The following is a 25,809-nucleotide window of genomic DNA, read 5'->3' on the forward strand; positions in this document are numbered from 1 at the left end:
CAACAGAATGTTAATTCTGAAGCACAATTTAGGTCAGGCTTTGACTGGAAAGTACAGAGCACTGTTTCCTTGTCCAAAGTTCTTAGGCAGAATCAGAAGCGCTGGCATATACCTGCCAGAAGGGCAAGATAAGCCAGCATTTCTATTACCATCTTCTGTGAGATAAAACAGAATGATCATGGCTACTTTTTATTCCTTTGTAAACTGTGATTTAATTGGCTTATTGGACTTAACTGAGAGCTGGACCTGGATATTGCATCTTGAGTTTTCTGTTTGCTTTTACTCTAAGCCAGTTGACGTAACATTACTTGATCTGACTGAACACGTACAGTGAAATCTCACACTGCGTAGACGCCTGTTCTCAGTTTTGTGTAACAGCTACAGTTCTACCTCTCTTGGAGAAAAAGTATGGGAAATCCATACATGAAGACCGAATACTGTAATAGCTAAGAGCTATGATAAAGAATACCAACTCACATGTAATCATCAAGCCATAAGATTGCATCAGCGCAAAATGAAACAAGAGCCTATGAAATTTATTGCCAGAGGAAAATACAGATTAAGTACAAATAAGCACAAAATACAAATGAAAGATATGAGTAGGCTTGTATAATGAGAAAGAGGGAGCCCAGCAAGCTGAGTAGCTTCTTTACTGTTTAATGCCATACTCCAAAGATAAATATTTCAGCTAATTTTTCAGAAAAGAAAAAGTCATGCTTTTTTTCTGTATTTTTTCCTGAATAAATAGCAAAACCACGGAACAGTTTCCTGAACGGAATGCACAGAATGAGACATACATCAAAATACCACTATTACTGTGATCATAATTGTGATTAGGTAATCACAATTCGTTTTCTTGCTCTAAGACAATCATCATCCACCGTTTTGAAGAAAAACAGTGTGTGGCATAATTATACAGAAACTGTGTATATAATAAAGAAACCTCTAGGTCATAAAGCTAGAATCTAGATGTGTCCTTTCCACAGGTTTAGGGTGGGGCCAATTAGGGGGCCTTATCTCCAAAAGGTACTTCTGCCCATATACCAGGCAATGTACCCACCTCACAGAGAAATTCAGCTCTGGCAGAAGTGGTTCCATTGACTTGGCCTGACCACACCAGAAGTGAATTATACACACTGCTATTAATTTCAGTCTGTATACTGTGTCAAAATACTGACACGTGATCTGAGACCTTCCAGTGAACAAATCTCTTTAGAGCAAATGGTAAAATGAAGACAGGTGTCAATCATTCATAAATCTCTTGTATTTATATATAAAGCTGGATAGGAAATCTGATTCTGATTACATATCAAGAGTATGTACACTTATAGAAGGAACAAAGGAATGAAATCTCTGTTGATTTTTTTGTTTCAGTTTGGAAAAAGAAATATTTTCATAAACATTCTGGATACTTTGTAATATGCACATTTGCATTCTTTCCTTCCTCTGGTGCTAAATGAGGATGCTCATTTCCAAAACCTCTAAAGCATAGACAAATTTGCCGATGACTTTTAAATTCAGATTTAGGCAAAGGAGGCCGATTTACACAAGCTTGGAGAGGCTTTGTTAATACCAAGCATATCTGGATATGCCTGTCTTTGTACCGTTGCAGGATTTCACATTGCCTAATATAATGTTCGTCATGGTTTTAATTTTTCCTCAAAACGGATCTTTTATGTCTGCTATTTACCATCCTTGCCAGTCACTGAGCACAAGAAATTCAGTATCTACAAGATGCAGAAACTGCTTTCTTCCTCGCACTCATGTAATAGGTAATGGATGGTTTTAAGAAAGGATCTTTACTCTGTGCTTTACCTATTCATGTGTAGGATTTTGATTTCATTTGAAATGAAAGGCGTAAACCTCAGGTCTGAAAACTAATGGAATTTCTGCATTTACCTGCTGATCCATAGCCTTTAGGTTAGATTGTGTGTCAGCCAGCAGTCGGCTTGTTGAATGAAGCAATACTTTAAGACTAAAATGAAAAGACTTCTGTTATATGTAGCCTGACACCAGATATGAGGCAGATTTCTGGTGGCTTATTATTGGAAATATTTTCCAGTGAGTCTGATAAGCAAGACTGAACAAGCTGTAAGAAGTAGACCTAATCAGATAATGCTGACTTGCAGACTAGAAAAAAGAGAAGAAATGTATTTTGCCTAAGTGCTATGCCTTCTCTTGTCAAGACTGAGGACAAAATGGATAGTGTAATGGCAGAAGGCACTGTAGAGATCTGGGAGTAAACCTGCTGGTTTGTGAGTGTGGCTGTTGCCTCTAAGCCTATTTACTTGTATATATTAATTGTTTTTGTTACGGAAGGTTCATATCTAAGCGCTTGAGTGAGTTGGAGCTCTGGAGATGGGGCGTATAAAAAGGACTAGGAGAACATAAAACTGGGTCAGCCATTCATTTCTCAGTAAGTCTAGGTATTTTTTTGGAACTTCAAAGGAATTTAAGATACGGACTTGTGAGGAGGGTCCCCATGAAGGATCAAGCACTGTATTCTGCTCAGACTCTCAGTCCATGCACATCCTTCATGGAAGTACATTTGAACTCTGGGGTTGCTCACAGGATAAGCAAATTCTCAGTATGATTTGAGGAGCATTCATGACCTTGCAGGATGGAGGACAAAGGAAGGTCTTGTAGAAATGTTTAGAATGAGATCCCAAAGAATTGAAGCAAGAAGATTCCTTTGTTAATTCCATGCCTAGATATGAAGTGGTAGTTACCACAGATTGATATTTAACACAGAAAGGTATTAAACACAGCATCTTATTCTTTCATCCCTTCAGATTGCATGCATGCAGATTATATCAAATGCAAACATTGTCACTGTTGCATTAATATTGCATGACAAACGTGCATACTTTTATTTGTGGGCCTGGACCCTTTTTTTTTTTAAACTATTGTTGGAAGATCCTCTTAGTTCTAAGTCTTTTTGAAAACAGCTCAGCTTTTGGCTTTGTATCTTAAATGTCTCTGCTCAGGGGAAAAGGAATTTAATTGCATAAAACCTACTCTGCACTGATTTTTCCAAACAACTACTGTAAGATTAAAGTTTTAAATGGATTTTGTGTCTCTATAGGTATATTCACATTCATACATGTCTGGAGTAAACATGCCATCTGGGGCTTCTTCTTTACTTTTCTTACCGTATATTTGGAATTCAAAATAAGGTTTATTTTGTGAGGAAAGATCAATAAATCATTTCAGTTGTCCCACTCTTTGTATAACTAATTGTAATTAGTATAATGTCTTTGTTGGCAAGGGCTTATCAGGCAAATAGCATGAAGAGGCAAAGAAAAAGCTTCCTAAAGAATGATGTTGTTTTGTAAAGCTAATTGTGACACTATCTCTGGTATTGTGTGTGATTGAACTCCTAATTTTTAATGTGGTATTCCTTCCAGCAATGTAGCCACTAGTGTTACCTGAGGCTCTCTGTAATGTAACTATAACAGATTCTTGGCAGTTTTAAGTTTTACAGTTTGGTGCCAAAAAGGTGTAGTCTTCAGTCATCTAAGCTGTAGCAAGTGGGCTGTAGTTTCTAGTTGTAATTAATTAGCTTGTTGAATGTTTGTTACACAGATCTCATAGGCAAGAATTCAGTAAACTGTCACGTCCTGGATTTTGATGCCTAGTGAGCAGCAACAGCCTCCTCTGATGTATGCTGTCGGGTGCGTGGCCTTCTAAAGAGCTGCTTGCCTGCAGAGCTTCATTGGCAACATATCCAAGTCTTAACTAGCTGATACTGGGAATCACTCAGAAGATCATGTGACTAAGAACAACATAATATGTGGAGGAGAAATCAGAGCATTTATTTATAAGGCAAAGGACCACTGTCCTGCTTCATGATTGTGTTCTAATAACTTTGGTTCACTGGAAGTATCAAATCCCTGAAGCTAAATGAATTCTTCACCATACTTGGTACCTAGGCAGTACCTTATACTGACAGTGAGCTGGCTAGATGATTAGTCCGATAATTGGGTTTACTATTCTCAAAAAGCTGGATTGTGAAAGACTCAGAAAATTAACTAATTTGCTACTTCAGTTGATAGCAGGGAAGCCATAAAAATTCTCTTTTAGAGTATTTCATTGCTATTCTAATAAATATGGAGATTTTTCTCCCAGCTTCCATTTGTACGATTACCCTCCTGCAGTCTATTCAATGAATATGGGAAGAAAATAGTCTGAAATTGTCCAGTGTTGAAGGAACTGTGCAGTGGGATGGAAGGGATTCTGCTCTGATCCATAGTTCCTCTTCCTATGAGCTTCTCTGTGGCAGTCTTCTGCTTTTCTAAATTATTTGCTGTATCATGTTTTTTTCTAAAGGTTTACATCTGAGAGAAAAGAAATGCACCATTCTTTGTCCATTCTGCCAAATATATTTGTCTGCAATCAAGGCGCTGCCTTCAGTGTCAGTGGCTGCAGGCATCTGGCCTTCAGAAGACCCTGCTGCATAAACGTAGTGGCTCTTGGTGAACAGAACGGGAAAGACAAAAGCTAATCTTGTATATCCTGAGGATTTGGGACCCTATATTTCAAGTGGGGTGTTAATTAGACCTCAACCTCTTCTGTCCACAGTGAGAGGTGCCCATCAGAAAGCCAGCTACTATGTAAACAGAGCAATGGAGAAGGTAGGGGAAGTTTCAATAGCTCAGAGGCTAGGATTATTTGCTTCTTTCTAGATGGTTGAACAGAGGTGGGTTAATTAAGAAAGCAGTGAAAAACTGGAGACATTTGGATGGAATATAGAGATTAAGCAAGACCATATTTATACTAAACAGTAATATGATATCTATAGATGTATGTGCATTTCATGAAATTGCATGTCAAAAAAAGAAAGGGAAAGAGAAATATTTTGTTCCTTTTTTACTTTAAGGAAAAGTTAATCTGGAGAAAGTTACAGTAGTAAAAGAGAAGGCAACATCTGTGTTAATTAGCAGTTCATCTTCAAAGCTTGACTGATGGGTTACATTATGGCCTCTTGCATTTGAATTAAAATTCAGACCCACACAAGTTCTATTTTTACCTCCTTTTTTCCACATCAGAATAATTTGTCTGGATTTAAGATTTCATTTTTGCTAAAAATATTGATGTTCCATAATCTAAAATGAACTTTTGGTTTGTGCAAATAGGCAGTGTAGTGAAGAGCACTGTGGCTCTGGATTCAATCTCAGAGAATGTGTCTTTCTAACACAATGTACTATTCTAGGAAGTTTCTATGGAACAGTAGTAGAAGGTCTTGCATTTATTTTATTCCATTCTACCTGCTATACTTGGCTGAGAGACTTTCACATGCATGTTAAATTACTACTTATATACACGCCTTAAATGTAAGGGAGGAAGTCTCGGTATGCATCTGTTCCCTGTGAGAACTAGGGGTAAGGATATGTACGTTCTCTAAAGAATCTGTTTCTCTTGATTATTTGACAGTTGAACTCTTTGGGTCAAGGACTGTCATACGCTCACAATATACTGGGTGTGTAGTGCCTTGCAGAGTGAGAATTTGCCATGCTACTGTAATGTAAATAATCAGTGATTAATTTAGCAAAAATTAGGAATTAATTTTAGAATACCTGGAAACATTCTTATGAATACCACAGCTGGGGAGAGACAAGTGATTGATAGAGGGATGTGCACTGATGAAGGCTTTATCTGTGGGGTTTGACTTCTCTTTTTCCAGTGAATATTTTCCTTTCAGAAATGAAACTTCCCTTTAATAATGTGTCTGGCATTCCATATGCTTTTTTTCTGGATGAGCTTCCATCCTGGTGAAAGGCGAAGTTGTCAGAAAAATGTGAAATGAAGGGAGAAAAATGTAACACTGCCTTCCCTTCCATGTTAACATTAAAGAGGCAATGACTGAACTAACACAATGACTGCAGATTGTCGAATATGTAAAAGGATATCAGCTGATGTACATCAGTGTGGTTTCTATCAGCTGAGCAACTGGTCCTGTGTTCTCCCCACTCAAATGAACAGAGTTAGGGTACAGTCTCATGCTAGCTGCTCTTTCATTTTCACCATAGCTGTAGAACAAAATACCTTTTTAAAAGCCTCTGTTCACATCCCAACTTCACACAATGTGCACCTTTAGAAAGTTGTTTCATATTTTTTGCTTTAAACATTAAAAAAAAAGCCTAATAGAAAATGTTTGTATGAAAAATTTAAGCTGCTTTCAGCCAAGGTTAGATGAACTCCCATCAGTATCTTGTCTTGACAAGGTAAGAGCTAATCAAGAAATTTCTTCTGTATTCAACTACAATAGATTTCACTAAAATATGCAGCTAGAAGTAGGAAGTGCCCTTTAATACCAAAAGAAAAGGGTGGGAAAGCCTGCTTAATTAGTTCTCTTCAGGGATCCTGGATTAACTGCAGCTCTGTTTAGTTTACATCCTCCCTGGAGGAAAATGTGCAGACCCAAGACAGCAAGTATTGATTTAAATGTAGATGCAGGAAAAAGTCACTGTTGTCCTTTTTTCTTCCACTTGGCACACTTTTGAGTTTTGATTTATTTTTGGTTACAAAGGATGAAAATCTAAATCCTTCTCTACACCCTTTCATGCTGTGGGAAAATGTTGAGCCAGCACTCAGAAAACTGGATGCAGCTACTGGTGAAGAGAAGAGCACATAAAGCTGCCCTACAGAGGCCCGTGGCACAAATCGTGAAACCTGTGTCAAGGTTTCAGCTGTCGCTCCCTTTGTCACAGCCATCAGGGGCTGCAGTAAGTCTTTGGCCTAGCATGGGCCATTTGAAAGTGGAGAACAGTGGGGTGGTATGGGAGTACACCATGGTGCCACAACTAACTTGCAGGCTTGAGTACTGTCCAGGGAAAGCAGATTTGGCATTACCTCCCATTTGCTTCAATCGCTGCGAGCATAAGTAATTGTACTGTGGAGGAAGCACAGTGCTGGCACAGACCAGAGGAGTTGCATTTCCTGATAAGCTCCGTCTTCCTAAGGCGGGGAGTGAATTTTACTCAGGTGATTTTTGAAGAGAAAAATGGCTGTGTAAAGATGCCAGCAGCTTAGCCCTAAAATCTGCTTATGTGAATTTAGTTTTCCTTAATTCCAAACATAAGTGCATGGTTGTAATGGTCCACACTTCTGGGGATCCTCTTTTGATGCAAACATCCATTTGCTCATCAACGAAATCCAAGTGTAAATGGAGATGTGTGGAGCCATACACTTCTCTTTCTGCACAATACACCTCCAGTGGGTCAAGGGTATTGGTAATCATGCATAAACTGCTTGACTTCAGATCCCAGGTGGCAACTGCAACCAGGGCACTTACAAAAGGCTTCTTTTACTAATAACTTGAGCACATGCAATAGCATGGGCTGTGCCTCAGCCCAGAGCTTGTACTTAAGAAAGGGATAAAAAGAATTCTTGATTCAAGAGAAATCAAGAGAATATGTATTTCTGGAAACAGGAGGATTAGAGAAGAGAGTGGGGAACAAAAAAGTCTGGGATTCGGATTTACTCTTCTATAAACGGTTTCCACCAAGAGCACAATTTGTATCTGAAGAGTCAGTGCAAGCTACAGAAGCCCCACAGCTGTAAGAAATTTACCTAGCAACTCCTGTTCTCTATGGGGGATGCCATTCAACTTGGAAAGATTAGCACAGGTTTTCCTGCATGAGAATCACGTCAAAATAATACATATATATACACAAACTGGCTGGAAGGCTGGGGTTCTAATTAGAATTCTTTAGTCTTGCTTCTTTTCTGTGTGCTTTGCAGCAAGCTGGACCTCTATGATTACTCTCGATAAACAGGAATTCTCTTTTTCTTCTCTGAGCTCAGCAGCACAGTCATCTGAAGGAGCCCTCTCTGCCTGGATGAAATAACTTCCTTTTCGTGTTGCCTGAGTTCACAACCGAGCTGAGATGCATCAAAGTCAGGTCAAGGAATCAGAAATAAGGAAACTACAGAAGTGGAGCAGCAGAAGTGGATTTCTTTAAGCTACTTTCCCCGTGCCCACCCCGCTTTGTTTCAGGTTTCCATGAGTATATTGCATAGAGCAGAGAAAGAGAGGAAAGAAATAAAAAAATATGTATGCAACACATACATTGGATTGGAACTATATGCATAAATTACATACCCAAGCAGATGCCACATGGATTTCAGTAATTGCAGTTAGAGATTCTTCCTTATTTCTAATATTGTTTTTCCCGTCTTGCCAAAAATTGTAAGTAGTATGTCAAATAATTGTTTGGCATTTTTGGGGTTTTGTTTTTGGTTGTTTTGGGTTTTTTTAATTAGATGTAGTAAAATACAGACATCATTTCTCTGTTCCCTTTTGTGATCATTCAGAAGTGTCCTTCCTGCTCTTTTTTCAAGGGTATTTTGACATAAGGTTTATTAATTGTTACATCTCTCTTTAAATCAGATTGTGAGGGGAGATTCTCATGGGCTAGTTTGTGACCTAGGCGTAGCTTTTACTGTAGGTTTGTAGCAAATTCAACTGAAATTGGCTCTTGTCCTCTGTTCCATTGGTGCAGTATTAATAGAGATAGAAAACCTATATTTCTGGAGATTAACTGGACAGTGTGCCACCTGACTGCAGTTTATTTTCAAGATTCACAGCAAGGATGATCTACCAAGAGTTTGGGCTGGCGGGAGTGCTTCACCTCCCCATTCCCAGGTACATCTTGCTGGGCACAGCCACTGTCTGAATCTGGAATGTGGTCTGTGCTGTTCATAATGCATTCCACTTGTTTAAGCTTTGCATAAAACCATACATGATGGATAATAAAACATCTGTCCATATATAAACGTTTCACTTCTCAGGATGACCTGAAGCACCGCGTGGGCTTTTGAATGTGTGAGACAGTCTGCTCACTGCTAGAGGGGCTTGAGAGTTTATTATTAGAGGTCCTGCATCATTATGGAATGCAAACCAAGCACACGTGTGCACACACACTCATACAAAAGAATGAATAATTATGATAAACAACTGCCTAACAGGTATCTTTATAATGCAGAAATAGCAACCATTTTTACCATGTGAAATCAATTCTCTGTGCTTGCGCCTTCACTGCTCTTGTGCTATTTTTTTTCTGCAGAAAGTATATAATGAAATTATTAGGAATGAAGCACTGAACCTTACAGAAAACAGAACTAAATCTGGGCTAGTGCTTACACACTTCAGCATTTAGAGTCTTGCCCTTCTCCTGCACCAAATGTACTTCCTTTTCCTCTCAAGAAGACAGCTTTCTGGCATGAGAAGTATATGTGCTCCTCAAAGGAGAGGTGCTAGGAAAATGAGCCTTGTCTTTCTCTCAGAGGTGGGGGCATTTTTATTTGAGCTTATTCTAATCTGTCATTTACGAGTCTGCTTTTTATATGAAGAGGAAGGCATAGACCAAACCTGTGACTTGAGGAATGTGGGCGTTTAATTTGGCAAAGAAGAGTTGTTCAGCAGCTATATTCAGAGATGCTTCCCCAGAAAAATAAAGGAGAAATCTCAGCCAACATAAGTACAATGGTAGCATTAATTTGGTTAGCATAGAGTTAAGTAACAGATGACCAGTTTGTGGTGGTAGATAAATTTTCCATATTTTCACTTGTAAGGAAACATGCTGTTATTCAGCAATGCCTAAACCTTCAGTAACCCAAGGAGAAAAAGAGCTGGTTGTCTTTAACGAGGGAGTGCAGAGGGACCATGTCCCTTCTATCCCCATTCCCGAGGGTTAGTCACAGACGAGGCTGACATGGCAAGTGGCAGAGTGCCAGGCAAAACCAGAGCATACTAACCCCCTCCCAGAAGATTACTGGCATCTCAATGCACTGTGGGTGCAAAGAAGTACCAGAGACATGTCTACCTGAACACAGACTAAGCTAATATTGGCACAGTTTTTGAAAATATTTCTATTTATTTTGAATCACTTTTACAAATCTTTTAGTGTGCTGGAAGGACGTCCACTCTGTGGGTTACAGGTCTTTTAGTTTGTTTAGACCAATACCCTTATTTATACTTATTTATTAATCAAGGGGCCTGATGAGCTGCTGCAAATAAAGCTGCGGTAGATTCAGTAGTTTGGTAGGAGGGTCATCTGAGGATTACAGTCTGTAAACAGCCTTTATGAAAAGATAATTTTTTTAATCAATTAATTGGCCTGGAGAATCTTGTCATATCAATCTGTCATTGTTGAATTTTATTTTACTGCAATATTTTGAAATGAAGCAAAAAAGGAAAAGTGTCTAGTTAATGCTTTTGGCACATTCCCTGTTACTTAATAGCTTCTTGAAGTCCTAAACTTCTTCGTTTTTCATCTTAATTAACATTCTTAATTGACCTTCTGCGCTCTCTAATTTCTCCCAGTAAATAATTAAAAAATAGCCTCCTAAATTCTTTTCTGCAATCAGATTGACTTGAAATTGGTTGTCTACGGATCATCTCCACCTTAAGAAACTTTTTTTTCCCTGTTTTTTTTTTCATTTTTTTTGTTTTACCACTGAAGTCCCTGCTGGAAATGGCAGTCCATTGAACCATAGAGCTAGAATTGATTGTGCACATAAAAAATCCTGGAACAATTGAACAAAGAAAAGAACTTCCTGGAACTCCATGGTAAAATCAGAACTCAAGTGCCAACAAAACTTCTGCCCAATTTGAACTCACCTGCCTCTGATCATTAAGAAAATATTTGGTGTCCCTCCATTTTCCCCTGATGAAAGAAGGAACTAGTTTTTCCTTCATTTAGCCTACATCAAAGCATGGTTATAAATGTCAAAGAAGATTAATTTCACTCACCAACGCTTTTATGGCGCATTCTCTATTCCATCTTTATATCAATTTCTTATGCTTTTTGTAGACCATTGGAAAGCTAAAGCTAAAGAACCCTGTCTAATTGCTTTTATTTTAAATTAATTTTTCATTAAACCTTTATGTATCACTCATTACAATTCTAGCAATTCACATTACACATTCTAGCATTCCTAAACATGTTTTTTTTACCATTTTCTTCTAAAATGTCACGTTCTAAAAGAAGGTGAGTCTCCTTTTTAAGGTGTTGTGAGTAACTATAGTCAGTTCTTTCTACTGAAGTTTATGGAAAGCGTTACTAAAAATGCAAATTCTGTGTTTTGAGGCTTGAAATGTGCAAATAACTATTAATCTTGGAGCTTATTTTTGTATTGTGAGATGAAATAATGACATTTTAAGCTCTTAAACCTTCACTAAGAGCAAGATAGGCAAGCATATACTTTGTTTCAAGCATCTTAATTAAGTTGATTCCATTGGTCTTTCCTTGTGTTTAATGTTAAGCATATGCCTTTGTACTTTTCTGCAATGCTGGATGGTATTTAGCAGAATGAATTACATCCCAATAACTAACATTTCTTTAAGAATCCTAATAATGTAAGAAGTATGCAAAACCAGCTTTCATTTTCAAGATAAACAGACAAAGTAACTTTTTGTGAGCATTGCCTTTTTATTGCTGCATCCAGCTGTAAATCATGTCTTGAAAGCAAAAACATCTTCTGTTAAAATGCTTTTTTTGAAAAATAGTGCATTATTTTCTCCTGAGCTGTTGAGACAATTTCCTGCCTAGATCTGGTGCCCCATTAATTTCAGAGTATAAAAAAAAGTCACTGTGAGCCATAGGGAATAATTCTGGATTTGCTGCACACACATATATCACGATAGATTTGCCTATGGTAGTTCTACAGATGATATTTAACACACTCCTGTTTTCCCTATTTTGGGATTAATGTCCTCCTTCCCTCAGATTTGTGCAGTAACATAGCCTTATGCTACGCATAAACAGAGGATTCTTTTATTTTCAGCGTGTAAAATTTGACATTCGTATGCAATTACAGTAACAAGAGGAACTCTTTCTAATGAGTCTCAAAAAGCCCCGGCAAAAAAACATGTAAAACTCTCCTGTAGAGAAAGAAATTGAGTGCACCGTGTTAACATAATAGCAAGGGCTGAGACATTGCTTTGCACTACAGTTTTATGGGATGATATTTTAAAAGGCATTCTGAGATTTATGACTTTTTAGGGACAGCTAAAATTGTTTTCACATTTCTAATATTGCTTTCATTAGAATGTTGAAAGTGTGTTTACGGTATCAGATTGAATTCTAAGGTGTTACCAAATCATCCAGAATCCCCACCGCTTAAGTATATTCCCTTGTATCCCTATGTATCTTCAGAGCAAGAAATGGGAGGAATGTAAGTGCTTTGTTTTAAAGTATATAATCTGTATTCTGTCATGTACTTCATCTCCCAAGGAAGGTACCTGGGAACTCACTCTGCTGTTTTTATTTATCCTGCCAGTGTAGTATATAGATGAGAGGACTAAGGTCCAATGGTGTTAAAACAAGACATGAAATATTGATTAATTCTTTTTTAAAATTCCTTTTTCCTCCTGAGTATAGCAAATTTCAGATGCTACTGTCAATATAGTACTCTGTGATAAACCTCCATTATCGGAAGGGTCTTGATCTTCATAGTGTTCTTATAAATGGTTATTATGATTCTAAATGACTTTAAAAGCTCAAGGCTGGTGTTCTTCTGGTGTAAGAGCAGAAAGCAAGTTAGAAGCAATGCAGCTTTTCATAATGGCAGAATGTACTCTGAAATAACATGAATCGGATTGGGAATTCTCTTTGCTAGACAGTAGCAGAACATTCCATTTGAAGAAATGGAGATCCTACCAGGACAGATAAACAGATGTACAGCTCCGTGGCTATAAAGGTGTCAAGGAAAGAAGCACAATTATAATTGTTGTTCACCTAATGAAACATGGGTATTTGACACCCTGCCTTTTGTTCCCGCTTGTCACTCTTCAGCACTAAGTTAACCCTTTATTTATTGTTTCCAGAATGAGCCTTTACAAAAGACACTTGGGAGTTTCCCCAAGGAAAAGGATGCTTCAGGAAAGCTAGGGATAGAAAAATGATGAAGGACAAGGAAGACAAGATGTAGCCCAAATTATTTTGAGTGTTCTCAAGTACAATAACACTCTTGGAGAGTTGAGGTACTGAAGTTTCTTTAGGAATGTAAGCTCTTGGACCTTTTCTATTTTCCATAATAAAAGGTATTCACCACAGAAGGAATTTGAATCTAAGTCCTGCATGTGTCAGGTAAATGTCATTATAAAGGTTGTACAATTACTTTTTCACCCATCATCTTAATTAGTATTTAGTCAAACTTCAACAAGAAAGAGCAAGGAAGTAACACAGAACGTGAACCAAAAGCCACTGATGGGCAGATTTACCTGGGAGGAAAGAGACTGTAGTATGTTCTTGCATTGAACCATGAAGAAACACCTGAGGTTGGTTCTTCTGTCTCACAGGAAAGTTGGGTTTTATAGGCTGGGTATGTTGCTATATGATATTTTTTCTTCCAGCTGGAAGCTTTATTTCTACCCCAGGACGAAAATGTTTTCAGAAGATTTTGTTGATGGGGATAACCGATTCGCACATAGGCCTGCTTGGGAGTTCTTTTGCAGCAAAACTTAATTGTGTGCAAACCTTAGGCTACTTTAAGTAATGATGGAGAACAGACTGCTCCCTGCTGTACCCAAAAGCTAAGAGCTAAAAGATGTGGCATAAAGCTAAATTATCCCCTCCTCTCACTCACACCCAAGTCTCTCAAACTGAGCCAAAGCTGAGGCTCTATTAAGATGGTTTTATGACTTTTGTGATATTTTTCTTTGGAAATTCGACATATTATTTGTAATTTTAAGGTAATTATTTTCATTGATTTCAGTCAAACTGAAAGCAATACATGCACAAAGCTGGACTTGACAAGGCTGTGAGCAGTGAGGGTTAAGTGTGTTCTTATTATTTGTGAGATTTTAAAGCAGTAAGTCTCACTTGCCCAAGTTATATGGGTAGCTCTGTTGACTCCCAGTCCCCCATTGGTAATGCTTGTCTGAGTAGAGTGAACAGTATCTGGTCTGCAATTAACAATGCATACATTTGCTCACATAACCAATGTGTGAATCAAATCCTTACCCATGTCATTTGTTCTCACTCATGCAGGTAATACTTTTGGACTGATTTAATGCAACTAGTTATCTCAGCAAAGGTTATCAATCTGGGCACTGTCCTCTTGTATTTTTCTCTCTGCTACATTACCTTAAAGAATGATAACACAAACTTACGTAAAGGGATGTGCACATAAATTTGTTTTTCAAAGCCTTGTGTTAGATGGTTTTCTACGACAATGTCCTTAAAACTTTCATTACTATGTGAATTTCCAAGCTGAGGATAGCCCACTGCAGAATAAGATTTTGCTGTGGGAGAGGAAGGTGCATACTCACATGCACACAGCACAAACTCTACCAGTAGTTTGCTTTTTGGTGAGCTTTATCTCGTTTTCCACACTCTACTAATTGCTATCTTTCGGATGTAAAAATAAATTCTTTTCTGCCTTATGGCAGAGGAATTGTTTGACTTCGGATATTCAACACAGTATTTTTTCTGTGGACAATAGCTTGAGGCCCCAAGCTGGCAAGAATGAGAGCATACGTATAAATAATTCAAAATAATTGTATGGTTTTGACAGATTGTCAAGTTGCTTAATGCCTTTTGTCCCAGGTAATAGATTATATTTCTTTGATAAAATGTTGATAATTTCTCATTGCAATTTGTTTTGTGTATGTTGTATTTTTACAGAGTCCAGTCAGGTTCATATCTCAGTACGGGTTGGTTTACCTTAATTTTGGCTATGGATGCCTGCTATGGAATTCACGTCTATGGGATGATAAATGACACCTACTGCAAGTAAGATCACAGGAAATTATTTTCATGCATCTACAATTCTGATGTCTTGTCAAAATTTCACAATTGATTTTAATATCATAAATCCAAAGAATGGATCAGGCCGTCATTTCCCAGTGTTTTGCATTGGTGTGACACTACTGTCAGCATCTTTAGTCCTGATACAGCATTTGCTGTTGACAAAATCAAAACATTTACAAAATCTAACATCAGATGCCATAAGGAACTATTTCTAATCAAAGATCTTTTGCAGTTTCTGAATTAGCTGGAAACAAAGTATATTCATAGTCTTCTGACAATATGTACTTACTTCTACGGCTAAAACAAATCTATAGAGAAAATACTAATATATTAGTTCTCTGAATACCAAATGCACCTGGAAGTGAAAGAAGCTGATTAGCCCAGGATAGTTACCTGAAATTACATTTCAACACCATTGAGCAACCTGCTTGAACTTTCTAGGTTATATATGGCTTGTTTTGAGTAGTAGGGGGTTTCTAATTAGATAATAAAACAAGTCCTGCGAGCTTTATCACAGTAAACTGACATAAATTCCAAACAACTACTGTTAGTGACCTTACAGTGACAATGAAGTAATCCTATTGTCAGAAGTATAACTCTAAATGCAGTTTTTTTAAGGTCCAAGTTAAATGCTTTAATCTACAGTATATGGTAGCAAAATATAAAATGAAACTATTCCTCATTCAGAAAATTAGGAAATACCATAAACAATGTATGATACTAGTATAAATCTGTTCTTCTGTACCTAGGCTGGTTCAAGTCTTGCATGTAACCATTCCACTGGGTCCCCAGCTCCTAGAGTAAAGTCTTTGTGCAGACTCTTCACTCTGCATTCTGTGTTACTCCAGAGTGGGACACATTCCTGGCAGACCCTATGAAAAAAAGGGGGGAATTTGAGTCACAGCTGTTTAATTAGGGTGCCTTAACATTAGAGGCTGACTTTTTAGAACTTGCAGATCTCTCTGATTGAGTGAGTCATCCAGATGGAACGAACATATGTTGTTCTTTGTTTATGAAAACACAGTAGGTGCCCTGAGTTGAGGGGTGACAGGACTAAAGTTGTCCTCACACAGTTCAGCCAAGCTGGCACTACATAGCCCTGAAGTGAAACCAGTAAACAGTATGATAGCACTTCAGTCTATTGGCAGCAGAGAAGGATGGTTTTTCTCAAAGCTGCAATTCTGACTGCATTACCTATTTACAACATATATTATTCTTATAACTGCCTTATTCGGCCAGTTCAAGAACCAGTTTCAAGAGTTGGGACTATCCAATGAGAAGACTTGCTTAGAGATGGAGCCGTATGGACTGAGTTCTCCCAGGTTACACAAAATATGCAGTACCCATGAGAGCCAGCCCATCAGCTTCTTACTGAAGTTGAAGAAGTTGAAGATGAGTATATTTTGAGAGACACATAGCTTCATTTTCTATTGGAAAATTCATACAAATCATGCTGTAATGAAAACCCTTACTCAATTTAGCAAAGGATCTCAGGTGCTGACAAATGGAAAGGATTTCAGGGAATTCAGGCTCAGTATAGATTAATGTTTTTCTTGGAAATAATTCTTAAGTGTATCTTTTTTCTCCCTAGGTCAGAAGGCTTTCGTAAAGTTCCCTACCACTATTATGAGCCAGGAAGAGATGAGTGTGAAGAATACTTTCTGCATGAAAACGCTCCATACGGAGGCCATAGGTTTATCACAGAAAAGAAAGTATTTGCTAAATGGGCCAAGAAGCACACAATAACATTTACGCACCCCAACTGGACAGTGTCTTGATACTGGTTTTCTTAACTCTCCCTTAACAGCATATTACAAAAATGTCTCAGTTTACAATAATTTTGCTTACATCTGGCTGGCCTTTCTCAGCCTAGGTAACACTAAACTAAAAACTAGAAGACAAAGAGGGTGATGGTTCAGCTGTTAAGCAAAATTAATCAATCTGTGGAAGGCAGACACATTGTTTGTTATTTCTTAGGGTTTTACTCCACACAATGCACTTTATACTTTAACTGGATTTTACTTCAAGGCAGTAGCAGTTAAAGACAGATGAGATTTCCTGTATATACAGGTGTACACAGAGAACGTGGTGGTCCTTTAAAACTTGTCCATCACCTTAGTTAATTAAAATTAGTATTTGCAACTGATGTGCAGTACTACAGCACTAGTTCCATCTGTGGCATTACTAAAAATTTTCCGCAAAAGAAATATGAGGAAAAATAGAGACCTCTAAGGTCTATGAGTGAGTAAATTTTTAAAAACACCTGAATACATGGATACATGTGAGCACTTGCATATATCGTAAAATTAGAGATGAGCTAAATATGGTTCTTGAACCGTACACAACTCTCACATGAGAAAATATTATTTACTCAATGCTCCTGATTAGTTCATAACTTCTGAAATGCAGCTGCCTTCCACCCTGGTCAGGCTGCACCATCTTGGATGATGTTTTTTGTCCTTTTTGAGGCTGTTGTCCCACAGTTTAGCTCCAGCAGCTTGGCACTTAGCAAAGACTATATTTTGCGGCCCATGCTGAACCTTTGGCTGTTGTATCAAGCGTGCTTTCAGTACCCAAGATGGTTAGCATGAAGTTGTCTCATGAACACCTCCATTTACCCCAGTTGTGCCTTTGAGTTGCTCCGACATCCAAATACCAGTATTTTGACAGTCTTTCCCATGCAGCCATCGTAATTTATTTTAAATCTCTAGTTTCTCTCTATCTAGTTCACAAGGGAGTTGTGAGGATTAATTTAGGTCCATAAAGCACCTTCCTGATGAATAATGTTACAAAGCATTTATTCTTAACACAAAAACAATGGTACCTGTCATTTATCCTTGTCTGCCCCGTATCTGAAGTGACAGTATGGATGGCTCTGATGGTGAATTGTTTGGCGCATCTGCTTCCTGCAGAAGATAATTTGGAATACTGAGTTCTCTCAGCTTGCATGGCTTCGGATGGAATTGAAAGAACTCACCACCTCACAGTATTATCTGCACATCAAGAGGCAGTTCAAGAATTTTAAAATATACTCATCTCTAGTTGAAATATATATTTCCAAGCTTACTCTCATGGAAAGTTTTCAACTGCAGCAGATCATCTGTAATATGACCATAATTCAACTACACAAGTGAGTTTTATTTAAACTGTATTTAAATTAATGCTTTAATTTTAGAATGTGTCCTACAAATATTTTAACATCTGGAATGTCAGATTCAACACTGTAATAGCCAATACTGTGAACACTTGAAAGAATTACATGTGGAACATGACACACAGGGTTTACTCACACTACTTAAACATTAACCAACAGGAAACTTTGTATGCTTTTGTAAATCATGAAAAGGGGAAAGTAAAAAGCTATTTTTACATGTAAGTATTTGTATACTGACTATTTCCTATTGTATATTTGTATATATAAATCTATATTTTATATGTTGATTTCATATATATTCTCTCAGCAGCAGCTGCAACTCTTAGGTTGTGGAGGAAATCTCTTCACCAGTGTTCCTCCTCATCATCATTAGTTTCTTGTTCCTGTTGGTAGGTGATGCCCAGGTATCATCCTTCTTGCCTCTTTTATTTTCTACTGTAAATGCAGCTTCCTGATTTTATTTTTAGTATAGCTCAGCTTTCACTGCTTACTTTAGTGCTGTAAGTGTTCATGCTCGTTGTCAGACAAAGGCTGGGGCCATGCTTAGGATCTTGGATAAACATCTATATTCAAATACAGGCTCTGTCCCAGACTTCCTGTGTGACTTGATGTCTTGCCTTCCTGTTTGGAAATGGAGAACAATAATATTTTCCTACTCCTTGTCTTGACTGACTTTCTTATAAGCTCTTCAGATGGATATTCTCATTTGCAATGTATTTGTATAATGCCTTGTGGAAGAGGTGCCCAAAGTGTCTGAAGGCTACAGGCAACGCTGTAATATACAAATAAATTGAAGTGGCTGCTTCTCGTCCCTGGAGTTTAAAACCAATTGTAGGCTAATATAGCATGGGGTGAAATCAAGAGGGGAAGGGTTGTGGATAGATGAAGAGTTGTAGTAGCAAAAGACAGTAAGCTAGATTTATCGCCACATGCATACGCATCTTCTCAGTTCAGATGGATGGCTAGATAGATGGAAAGCTAATAAAAAAATGTAATGCAGGATTTGAAAAATGCAGGATGCACAGAACTAGGGAGAATGTTCTACACATATTGTACAGGGCAGCCTGGGAAAACCTATAGCTCCCTTGTGGGAAGAGGAGCTGGAAAGGAACACATCAGTCAAATTGAACTTGTATTTAGAAGGTCTTTGGGTTAATAGAGAGTTACTATGGAAGTGCTGCACATGGAATTGCAGTTGGGCTGGACAGACTTACCTGAGAAGTGTCCTCGTGAAGCACAGTCTTTCTCCCCAAGAAGCACAGAATAAGGATTCTGCCTGAGCTGTGTTCACATGCAAGACAGTTTTTAAGCCTGAGAAAATTTTTAAGATAATTAAGACTTGGCAAATCACCATAGACCTTTTGCAAAATATGAGCTTCCTATGGAAGCTCCTTGTAGAGTGTTTGCATGCTGTATGAAACAATATCTCATGCAAAGTCTAGCTAAGAAAAAATACATCTCTAAGAACAGCTAAATGTACAGCAAAATTGAGAACATCATTAGAGTGCAGTTGTCACAGAGCAAAGTAAAAGTGTTGCTCTCTACTTGGATTTGCAGTAAGAGCAGATCCACTTTTAGAAACATTGCAGCAGGCTTCATTCACACTAGAGTAAATGAACATCAGTTCCCATATTTAAATGAGCCTGTCTTCAGCATAAACTAAACACATATTTGCATGATTTTTATTATATGAGTAAGGAACTGTGACCGCTGTGTTAAAGATGATTCTACAAAGAAATTACTTTGTAGAAATCTGTTGAAAATCAGCATTGCGGTACTGAAAAAAGAATATCAGTGCTTGGCTGTGTAGTAAGAGGCCTTGGTGATTCACCTTCTGAGAGCAGTTAAGACATCAGTTGAGAATCATTTATTAATTCTTTAAAATAAAGAATAAACTACAGTTTACCTGAATGTAATCAGATCCTAATTGCTTATTCATTCAAGCAGCCCTATTTTAATCAACTACTCATGTGTATAAAACAAGCAGGGAGTTTACCTGTGGTTTTCAAAATAGATCTTCGCATTGTTGCTAATAGAGGAATACTCACAAATAATTTGGCTTCTTTTTTTGCCATCAGTCAGCTATGTGGTCACCAAATGTTTTCTTTCTTATGTTTTCTTAGTTTTTTAAACTACACTTTTTGAAGGAAAACCAAAGGTGTTCATTGTTTGGCTTGCTGTGCTGTAGGCTTGGTTTTAATAAATGTTTAAATTTTAATACACTTTATGTTTTATGTTACATTACCATCTGATATAATTTTTTTTCAAGGGGAAAAAAAGTTTTAAATAGGAGCAGAAATTTTCCTAAGAAAAATAATTTTTGACTGGCTGTTTACTAATTCACAGCTACTTAACTGAATAATGTAAAAAACTGGGGTTTTTCTTTTCCAAACAGACACAGCAGACATGTTCCCAACGTCATCTAGGTGTCCAGATCACATCCCTCTGTTTATACCAAGGCCTCTTCATGAAGGAAAAAAGTAGTCTATGTATCCAGCCAAATTCCCTTTCCATCTGGGCTGGGAGGCTCCATCTGCAGACTGCTCGTATCAGTTACATCAGTAAGTGGGAAGGACTGAGGAAGAGCTCTACTTAGGAGCAGATGGTGTTCCAACTTCTAAAAAATGCCCCTAAAGTGCTTTAGGAGAGGAGTACCCATTGATCTCTCCTGGAAATACTTTTCCAAAGTATTCTGTTTCTTCAAATGCCTTTAACTCCTATGTAGAGCTATTGTCCTACTCTCTCCAGTAGGAATCACCAGCAATGGGAGAACATGCCCTTTACAGGAAAAAGTAGAAGCAAATTCTGTGCTGTTAAAGATTTCTATATATACACCACCAGGGATGAAGAAGCCAGCCTGACACAACTTAAATTATCTGAAGACTCACTGATTTAGGAATCTCTGAGGCCTTAATTCAAAACTAATGGAAATCCCTTTGGCAAGTTCATGAACAGAGCACCCAGCCCAGTAAAATTTTGCACTCCCAGGCACTAAGGTAAGCAGTGTTTTGTCTGAGAAGTGCCGTGTGCATGTAATGCAGTGCTCAGCTAGTAAAGGGGAGCCCATCCAACGAGTGGAGGGCTGATGCAGACGGTCTTTATTCACCTGCTCGTGGGCTGGACGAAAGTAAGACCCCACACAAAAATTGCTGGCAACAGAGCACAGGTGCTCAACCAGACCATATGTCCCAGGTAAGTAAGAATTAAATAAGTAATCACTCGTGAATTATAACTGGATTGTGCCCTTAGTCAAGTAGAAAATCAGAAGCACTTTACATACTGATGACTATATCTTGCTCACTTTTTTTTCTGCATGTATCTCAGAAATAGCATATGTCTTTAGTTGTGCTTCAGTAAAGTTTGTTTATGATGAACCTTAGGGTTCCTGCAAGAGCGAAACTCTGTGTTAGTGCCAAAGGGTGACACCAGAGCTGTCTGTGGGCATTGTGATGTACTGTGTACAACAGCCTCATGTCTTTACTAAAAAAGGCCTGGTTTTCCTGACTTGGCGTAGTTCTTTTGAGGAGAAAGTGTTTAATTTTCAGCAGATGTGTCTCATTCTGTTCCCTCTTTCCTGAGAGGATGCAGAGGAATGTGACTTAATCATGGGGGATTAAAGAATGATATGGTAAACAGCCAACAACCAGATTCGTATGTATTTTTCTGGCTATCGCTATGATGACTAGCTAATGACACAGAGAAAAGCAAGCTTTTTGAAAACCTTGTATTGCATTATCTACAGAGCTCTCATGTGTCTGTTCTGGGTTGGAGTCCCCTAGGCAAACCCTCCAGGAAGGGGCTGAAGGAGAAAGAGAAGGTCTCTCCCCATTAAAAGACAGGGCTTCTGCAGATGCTGTAATAACCTGCGTGGCATCCCTGGGCCTGCTCCCACAGCTTTCATAGGCTCCCCACCCAGCCGTAGCTTTGGGCCCTTTCCAGCCCCACTGGATGAAGTGCATTCTTCAGCTGACTTATGCAGACTGTGAGCTTCATAAGTGTCCCCCGTCCTCCCCTTCTGTGGGGCCAGGGGAGTGGTGATGCTAACTTGGGGGTGAGGAACGACAGGTGGCAGAGCAGGGATGCTCCCTCAAGTCAGCAGCATGATCTTGCTTGGGGCACAGTCTCGCCTCAGGTGCTGAACTTGGCTTCTTTGAATGCGGTGGGAAAGTTATCACTGGGTTTTGTTACTGTTTGTAAGATTAACTCACAAAGAGTCACCATTTTATGGGTGTCTGAAACAGCTGATTTCATGTCTTTTTTGCATTGCTTGCTGCTCTTTCAGAGAATTCCTCAAGATATGCAGCTGTCAGCAGCTGCCACTGCCGTTCTGATTTACGGGCCATAAAGAGACTGTAAACTTGAACTAATGCATGTTCTTACCATGTATTATGCATGATAGCATGTTACACATTTTATTCTCACACTATAATAAATAATGTAAGTTGTGTGTAACTTTAGTTTAAGCAGTGGAAGTAGTGCTTTTTCTGTCTCTCATATCCTGCATTGCCCAGTGCACTTTGCTGGAGCTCTGTAAGGGCCATTAGCAGCTAGCAGCAAATAAATTGCTGAAACCAGTCAGGAAATATTTACTAAATTTGACATTTTTCACTGGAATATCAGAAATAGTTAAACTTGCTTTTGTGAACTTACTCTAGTGCTCACAGTCACGATTCTGTGTTCTATTACAAGGAAATCTCATACCTGAGTGTAACATCAAGAATTACTTTATTGAGACGGAGAGCGTCAAGATGTTGGCAGGGCAGCGATCACAAATTTTTGACATTTATGGGAGTATCTTTTTAACAGGAATTGCACATGTAGAAGACTCGCTAAGATGCCTGTAGTTTTTTTGTATTGTTGCTGCTGACAATAGTATTTCTGAGGATGACTGGAGAAAAAAAATTGTGTGCTCGCTGCTCTTTTGGCTGTTCATCTGTCCCCTCCTCATACACAGACACATGCACGCACAGCTGCAGTCACAAAGAGTGCCTATAGGGAAAGTCTTTTTTTCCAGTGGCAAATAAGGACAAATAAGACTAATCTCTTACATGGTAAATATGGGCTATAGTACTGGTTGATTCATGTTAATTCTATATATTTCCAAAGCTTATGTCTACATTAACAAGGAATTAGATCATCTGGATCAGATCTGTAGCCTGAAACTGTTGGTGCTAAGGACCTGATCTCCACACCATGCGCAGTCTCTAGTTTGGTCCCACGGGCTGAATGCCACTAGTGATTGGAGCACATCTTTTAGTTTCATCCAAAAGTAATCTAGTTCACATCCTCAGGACCACTCTATCATGTAAACTAAAGCTTTTTAAGTGAGGCCTCTATGCTGGACTGCCCCACAGGAAAGTAAAACTCCTGTTAGCCCATCTTTTGGCTAAATAGAGTCCTTCGATGAGTTTTTCCCCCCTCAGGCTTTGCACGGGTATTTTTTTTTCCCCATAGGTATTTTTCTCTCATAGCTGAGATCTGATTCCTCCTGTCAGAGCATGGGAATCAAGGGCTTCCAACTCCTCCTAAGATTAGCATCCAAGTGTGCTCAGTAAGTCAGGAATGCGGTACAGGACAGAGGTATCCAGCATGGGTACAGCACGGAAAGTGCTTAGTCTGATGAAGAGTCAGCTGTGACTCCAGTTGTGGATGTGATTTTATCATGAGCACGCTGGATGCTTGCTAACACATGCATTGGTTAATATACTGCATCACACATAAAAATTCCCTTTATCATTTTCACAGGGTATTTCTGTTCTTGTGGCCTTCCAGTTGTATCTGTATATGTGTGCATATGTGCATGTATATACAGTGTACAAGCATTCCATTCTCAGAGAGTTGCTACCATATGCTGATAGCATAAACTTATTTAGTAAGTTCATGTTACGCTATTTATTACATGTATTCTTTGGTTACCTTTTTGTAATGCTCACAAGTGTATTCATAGTAGATATCACTGTAGACTTAGGAAACTTTCATACTATTTATACTTATTTTAGATGTTTTGCCATGTGTTTACTTGCTATATGCTACTTAGTTTTTGCTCCCATTTGGAGAATGTGCTTCTATGTACTTGCAAAATTGTGCCTGGGTTATTTTAAAATATTAATAAATGTATATGATTTTCCAATTGTCTAACATGATTTATACCTCAACACTTTTATTCTTGTTTACGTATGTGCCACTATAATAATACCTGACAATTCACTGAACACAAAAGAACAAAGATCTCTCTTGTAGAAAGTATTATAATCAGCCACACACAAACATAAACTATGCCTAAATTATTTCTTAATTGACTTTAGAGACATTTTAAAGTATCTATCCTAAATGTATCCAGTAATATCGGGTAAACTCAGCCACAAAACCTACACTTACAAGAGCTCACGTGTTTATTTCTTTGTGTTAAAACACACGTTGCGCGCACACGTGCACACAGAAATGGGGATTGTTAGGAAAGGTCCATTGGATCCTATCCATAAAGGGTAAGTCCTTCAAGCACTCTCTCAGAGCAGAGGACTCAGAAGTCAAGTCATCAAAACCCCTAGGAGCGGACATTCCGCACATGCTTGAGAGAGTTGTGTAAGACTGAGCGGCTGTGGGAGAGATCACATCTCATGAAAAGGTGCAAACCCCTACTTGCAGCTACAAGGCTGACAAGAGTATGAGGAGGACCTACATAACTTCTCTTCCATCGTGCAATGGAGCTAAGGGAGGAAAGGAACTAGAACTCCTCTAGCCTCTAACTAGCCTCTGATTTTCCTTTTTTATTGCCCAGCTAAGAATGTGATTAAAAAGAAACAGATTCAATGTGTACATTTTAACTTGGTCTCTATATGGTGAATTAAACACATAGAGACTGACTGGGTTTGTGAAAGGACTGGAGATTCCAGATGTGTTTGTCAGTACTGGTGTATATAATGCAGCAACAGTTACCATCAAATTTTGGACCAGATTCTGGAACTCAGGTACACATGGCACAGAAATTTATTTCCTTTACAAACTGGGCTCTTTTGTCAGCCACTGCAATGAGGGGAAGGAAAAAGTTAATTTCTGTGGTAAGACCAAAACTAAATAAAGGGAAGAAATGCCATTCACATGCTCAGCTTTGAGGGTCCTTCAAATCTGATATGCTGCCAAGGGGCTTGTTAAGAATTCGTGTGTTATTTTTCAGACGTACTCTCTGAATATACTATAATGGTCCCTTCAGAACCATTACAGCATGAGCTGTGAATGCATATTAATAGCATGATGTAATATGGATTCATTTCATCCTTTTTCCATGCAGGACATTTAGGTTTGTATATTACTCTTGAAGTACATTCATAGAATCATTAAGGTTGGAAAAGACCTCTAGGATCATCAAGTCCAACCATCAACCCTACACCACCGTGCCTCCTAAACCATGTCCCAAAGTGCCACGTCTACACATCTTAAAAATCTCCAGGGATGGTGACTCCACCACCTCTCTGGGCAGCCTGTTCCAATGCCTGACCACTCTTTCTATAAAGAAATTTTTCCTAATATCCAATTTAAACATCCCATGATGCAGCTTGAAGCCATTTTATTCTCTCGCTAGTGACCTGGGAGAAGAGACCGACACCTACCTCACTACACCCTCCTTTCAGGTAGCTGTAGAGAGCGATAAGGTCTCCCCTCAGCCTCCTCTTCTCCAGACTAAACAACTCCAGTTCCCTCAACACTCCTCATAAGACTTGTTCTCCAGACCCTTCACCAGTTTCATTGCCCTTCTGTGGGCATGTCCCAGCACCTCCATGTCCTCCTTGTACTGAGGGGCCCAAAACTGAACACAGTGTTCAAGGTGCGGCCTCACCAGTGCTGAGTACAGGGGCACCATCACTGCCCTAGTCCTGCAGGCCACACTATTGCTGATAC

At 38.6% G+C, this 25,809-nt stretch overlaps 1 protein-coding gene across 1 annotated transcript in view; it reads left to right on the forward strand.

The window, feature by feature from the left end:
- ST6GALNAC3 (ST6 N-acetylgalactosaminide alpha-2,6-sialyltransferase 3) overlaps window positions 1–24,043 on the forward strand; it is a 227,153-nt gene extending 203,110 nt beyond the window's left edge. Inside the window, exons 4-5 of the mRNA XM_064455317.1 lie at window positions 14,634–14,741; window positions 16,351–24,043. Of these exons, the coding sequence (XP_064311387.1) occupies window positions 14,634–14,741; window positions 16,351–16,537 (295 nt within the window). The 3' untranslated portion in view covers window positions 16,538–24,043. The remainder of the gene's footprint in view (window positions 1–14,633; window positions 14,742–16,350) is intronic.
- Window positions 24,044–25,809: the final 1,766 nt, after the last annotated feature.

Source organism: Phalacrocorax carbo, chromosome 6 (genome assembly GCF_963921805.1).
Source record: "Phalacrocorax carbo chromosome 6, bPhaCar2.1, whole genome shotgun sequence".
In the NCBI taxonomy this organism is placed as follows: Eukaryota; Metazoa; Chordata; class Aves; order Suliformes; family Phalacrocoracidae; genus Phalacrocorax; species Phalacrocorax carbo.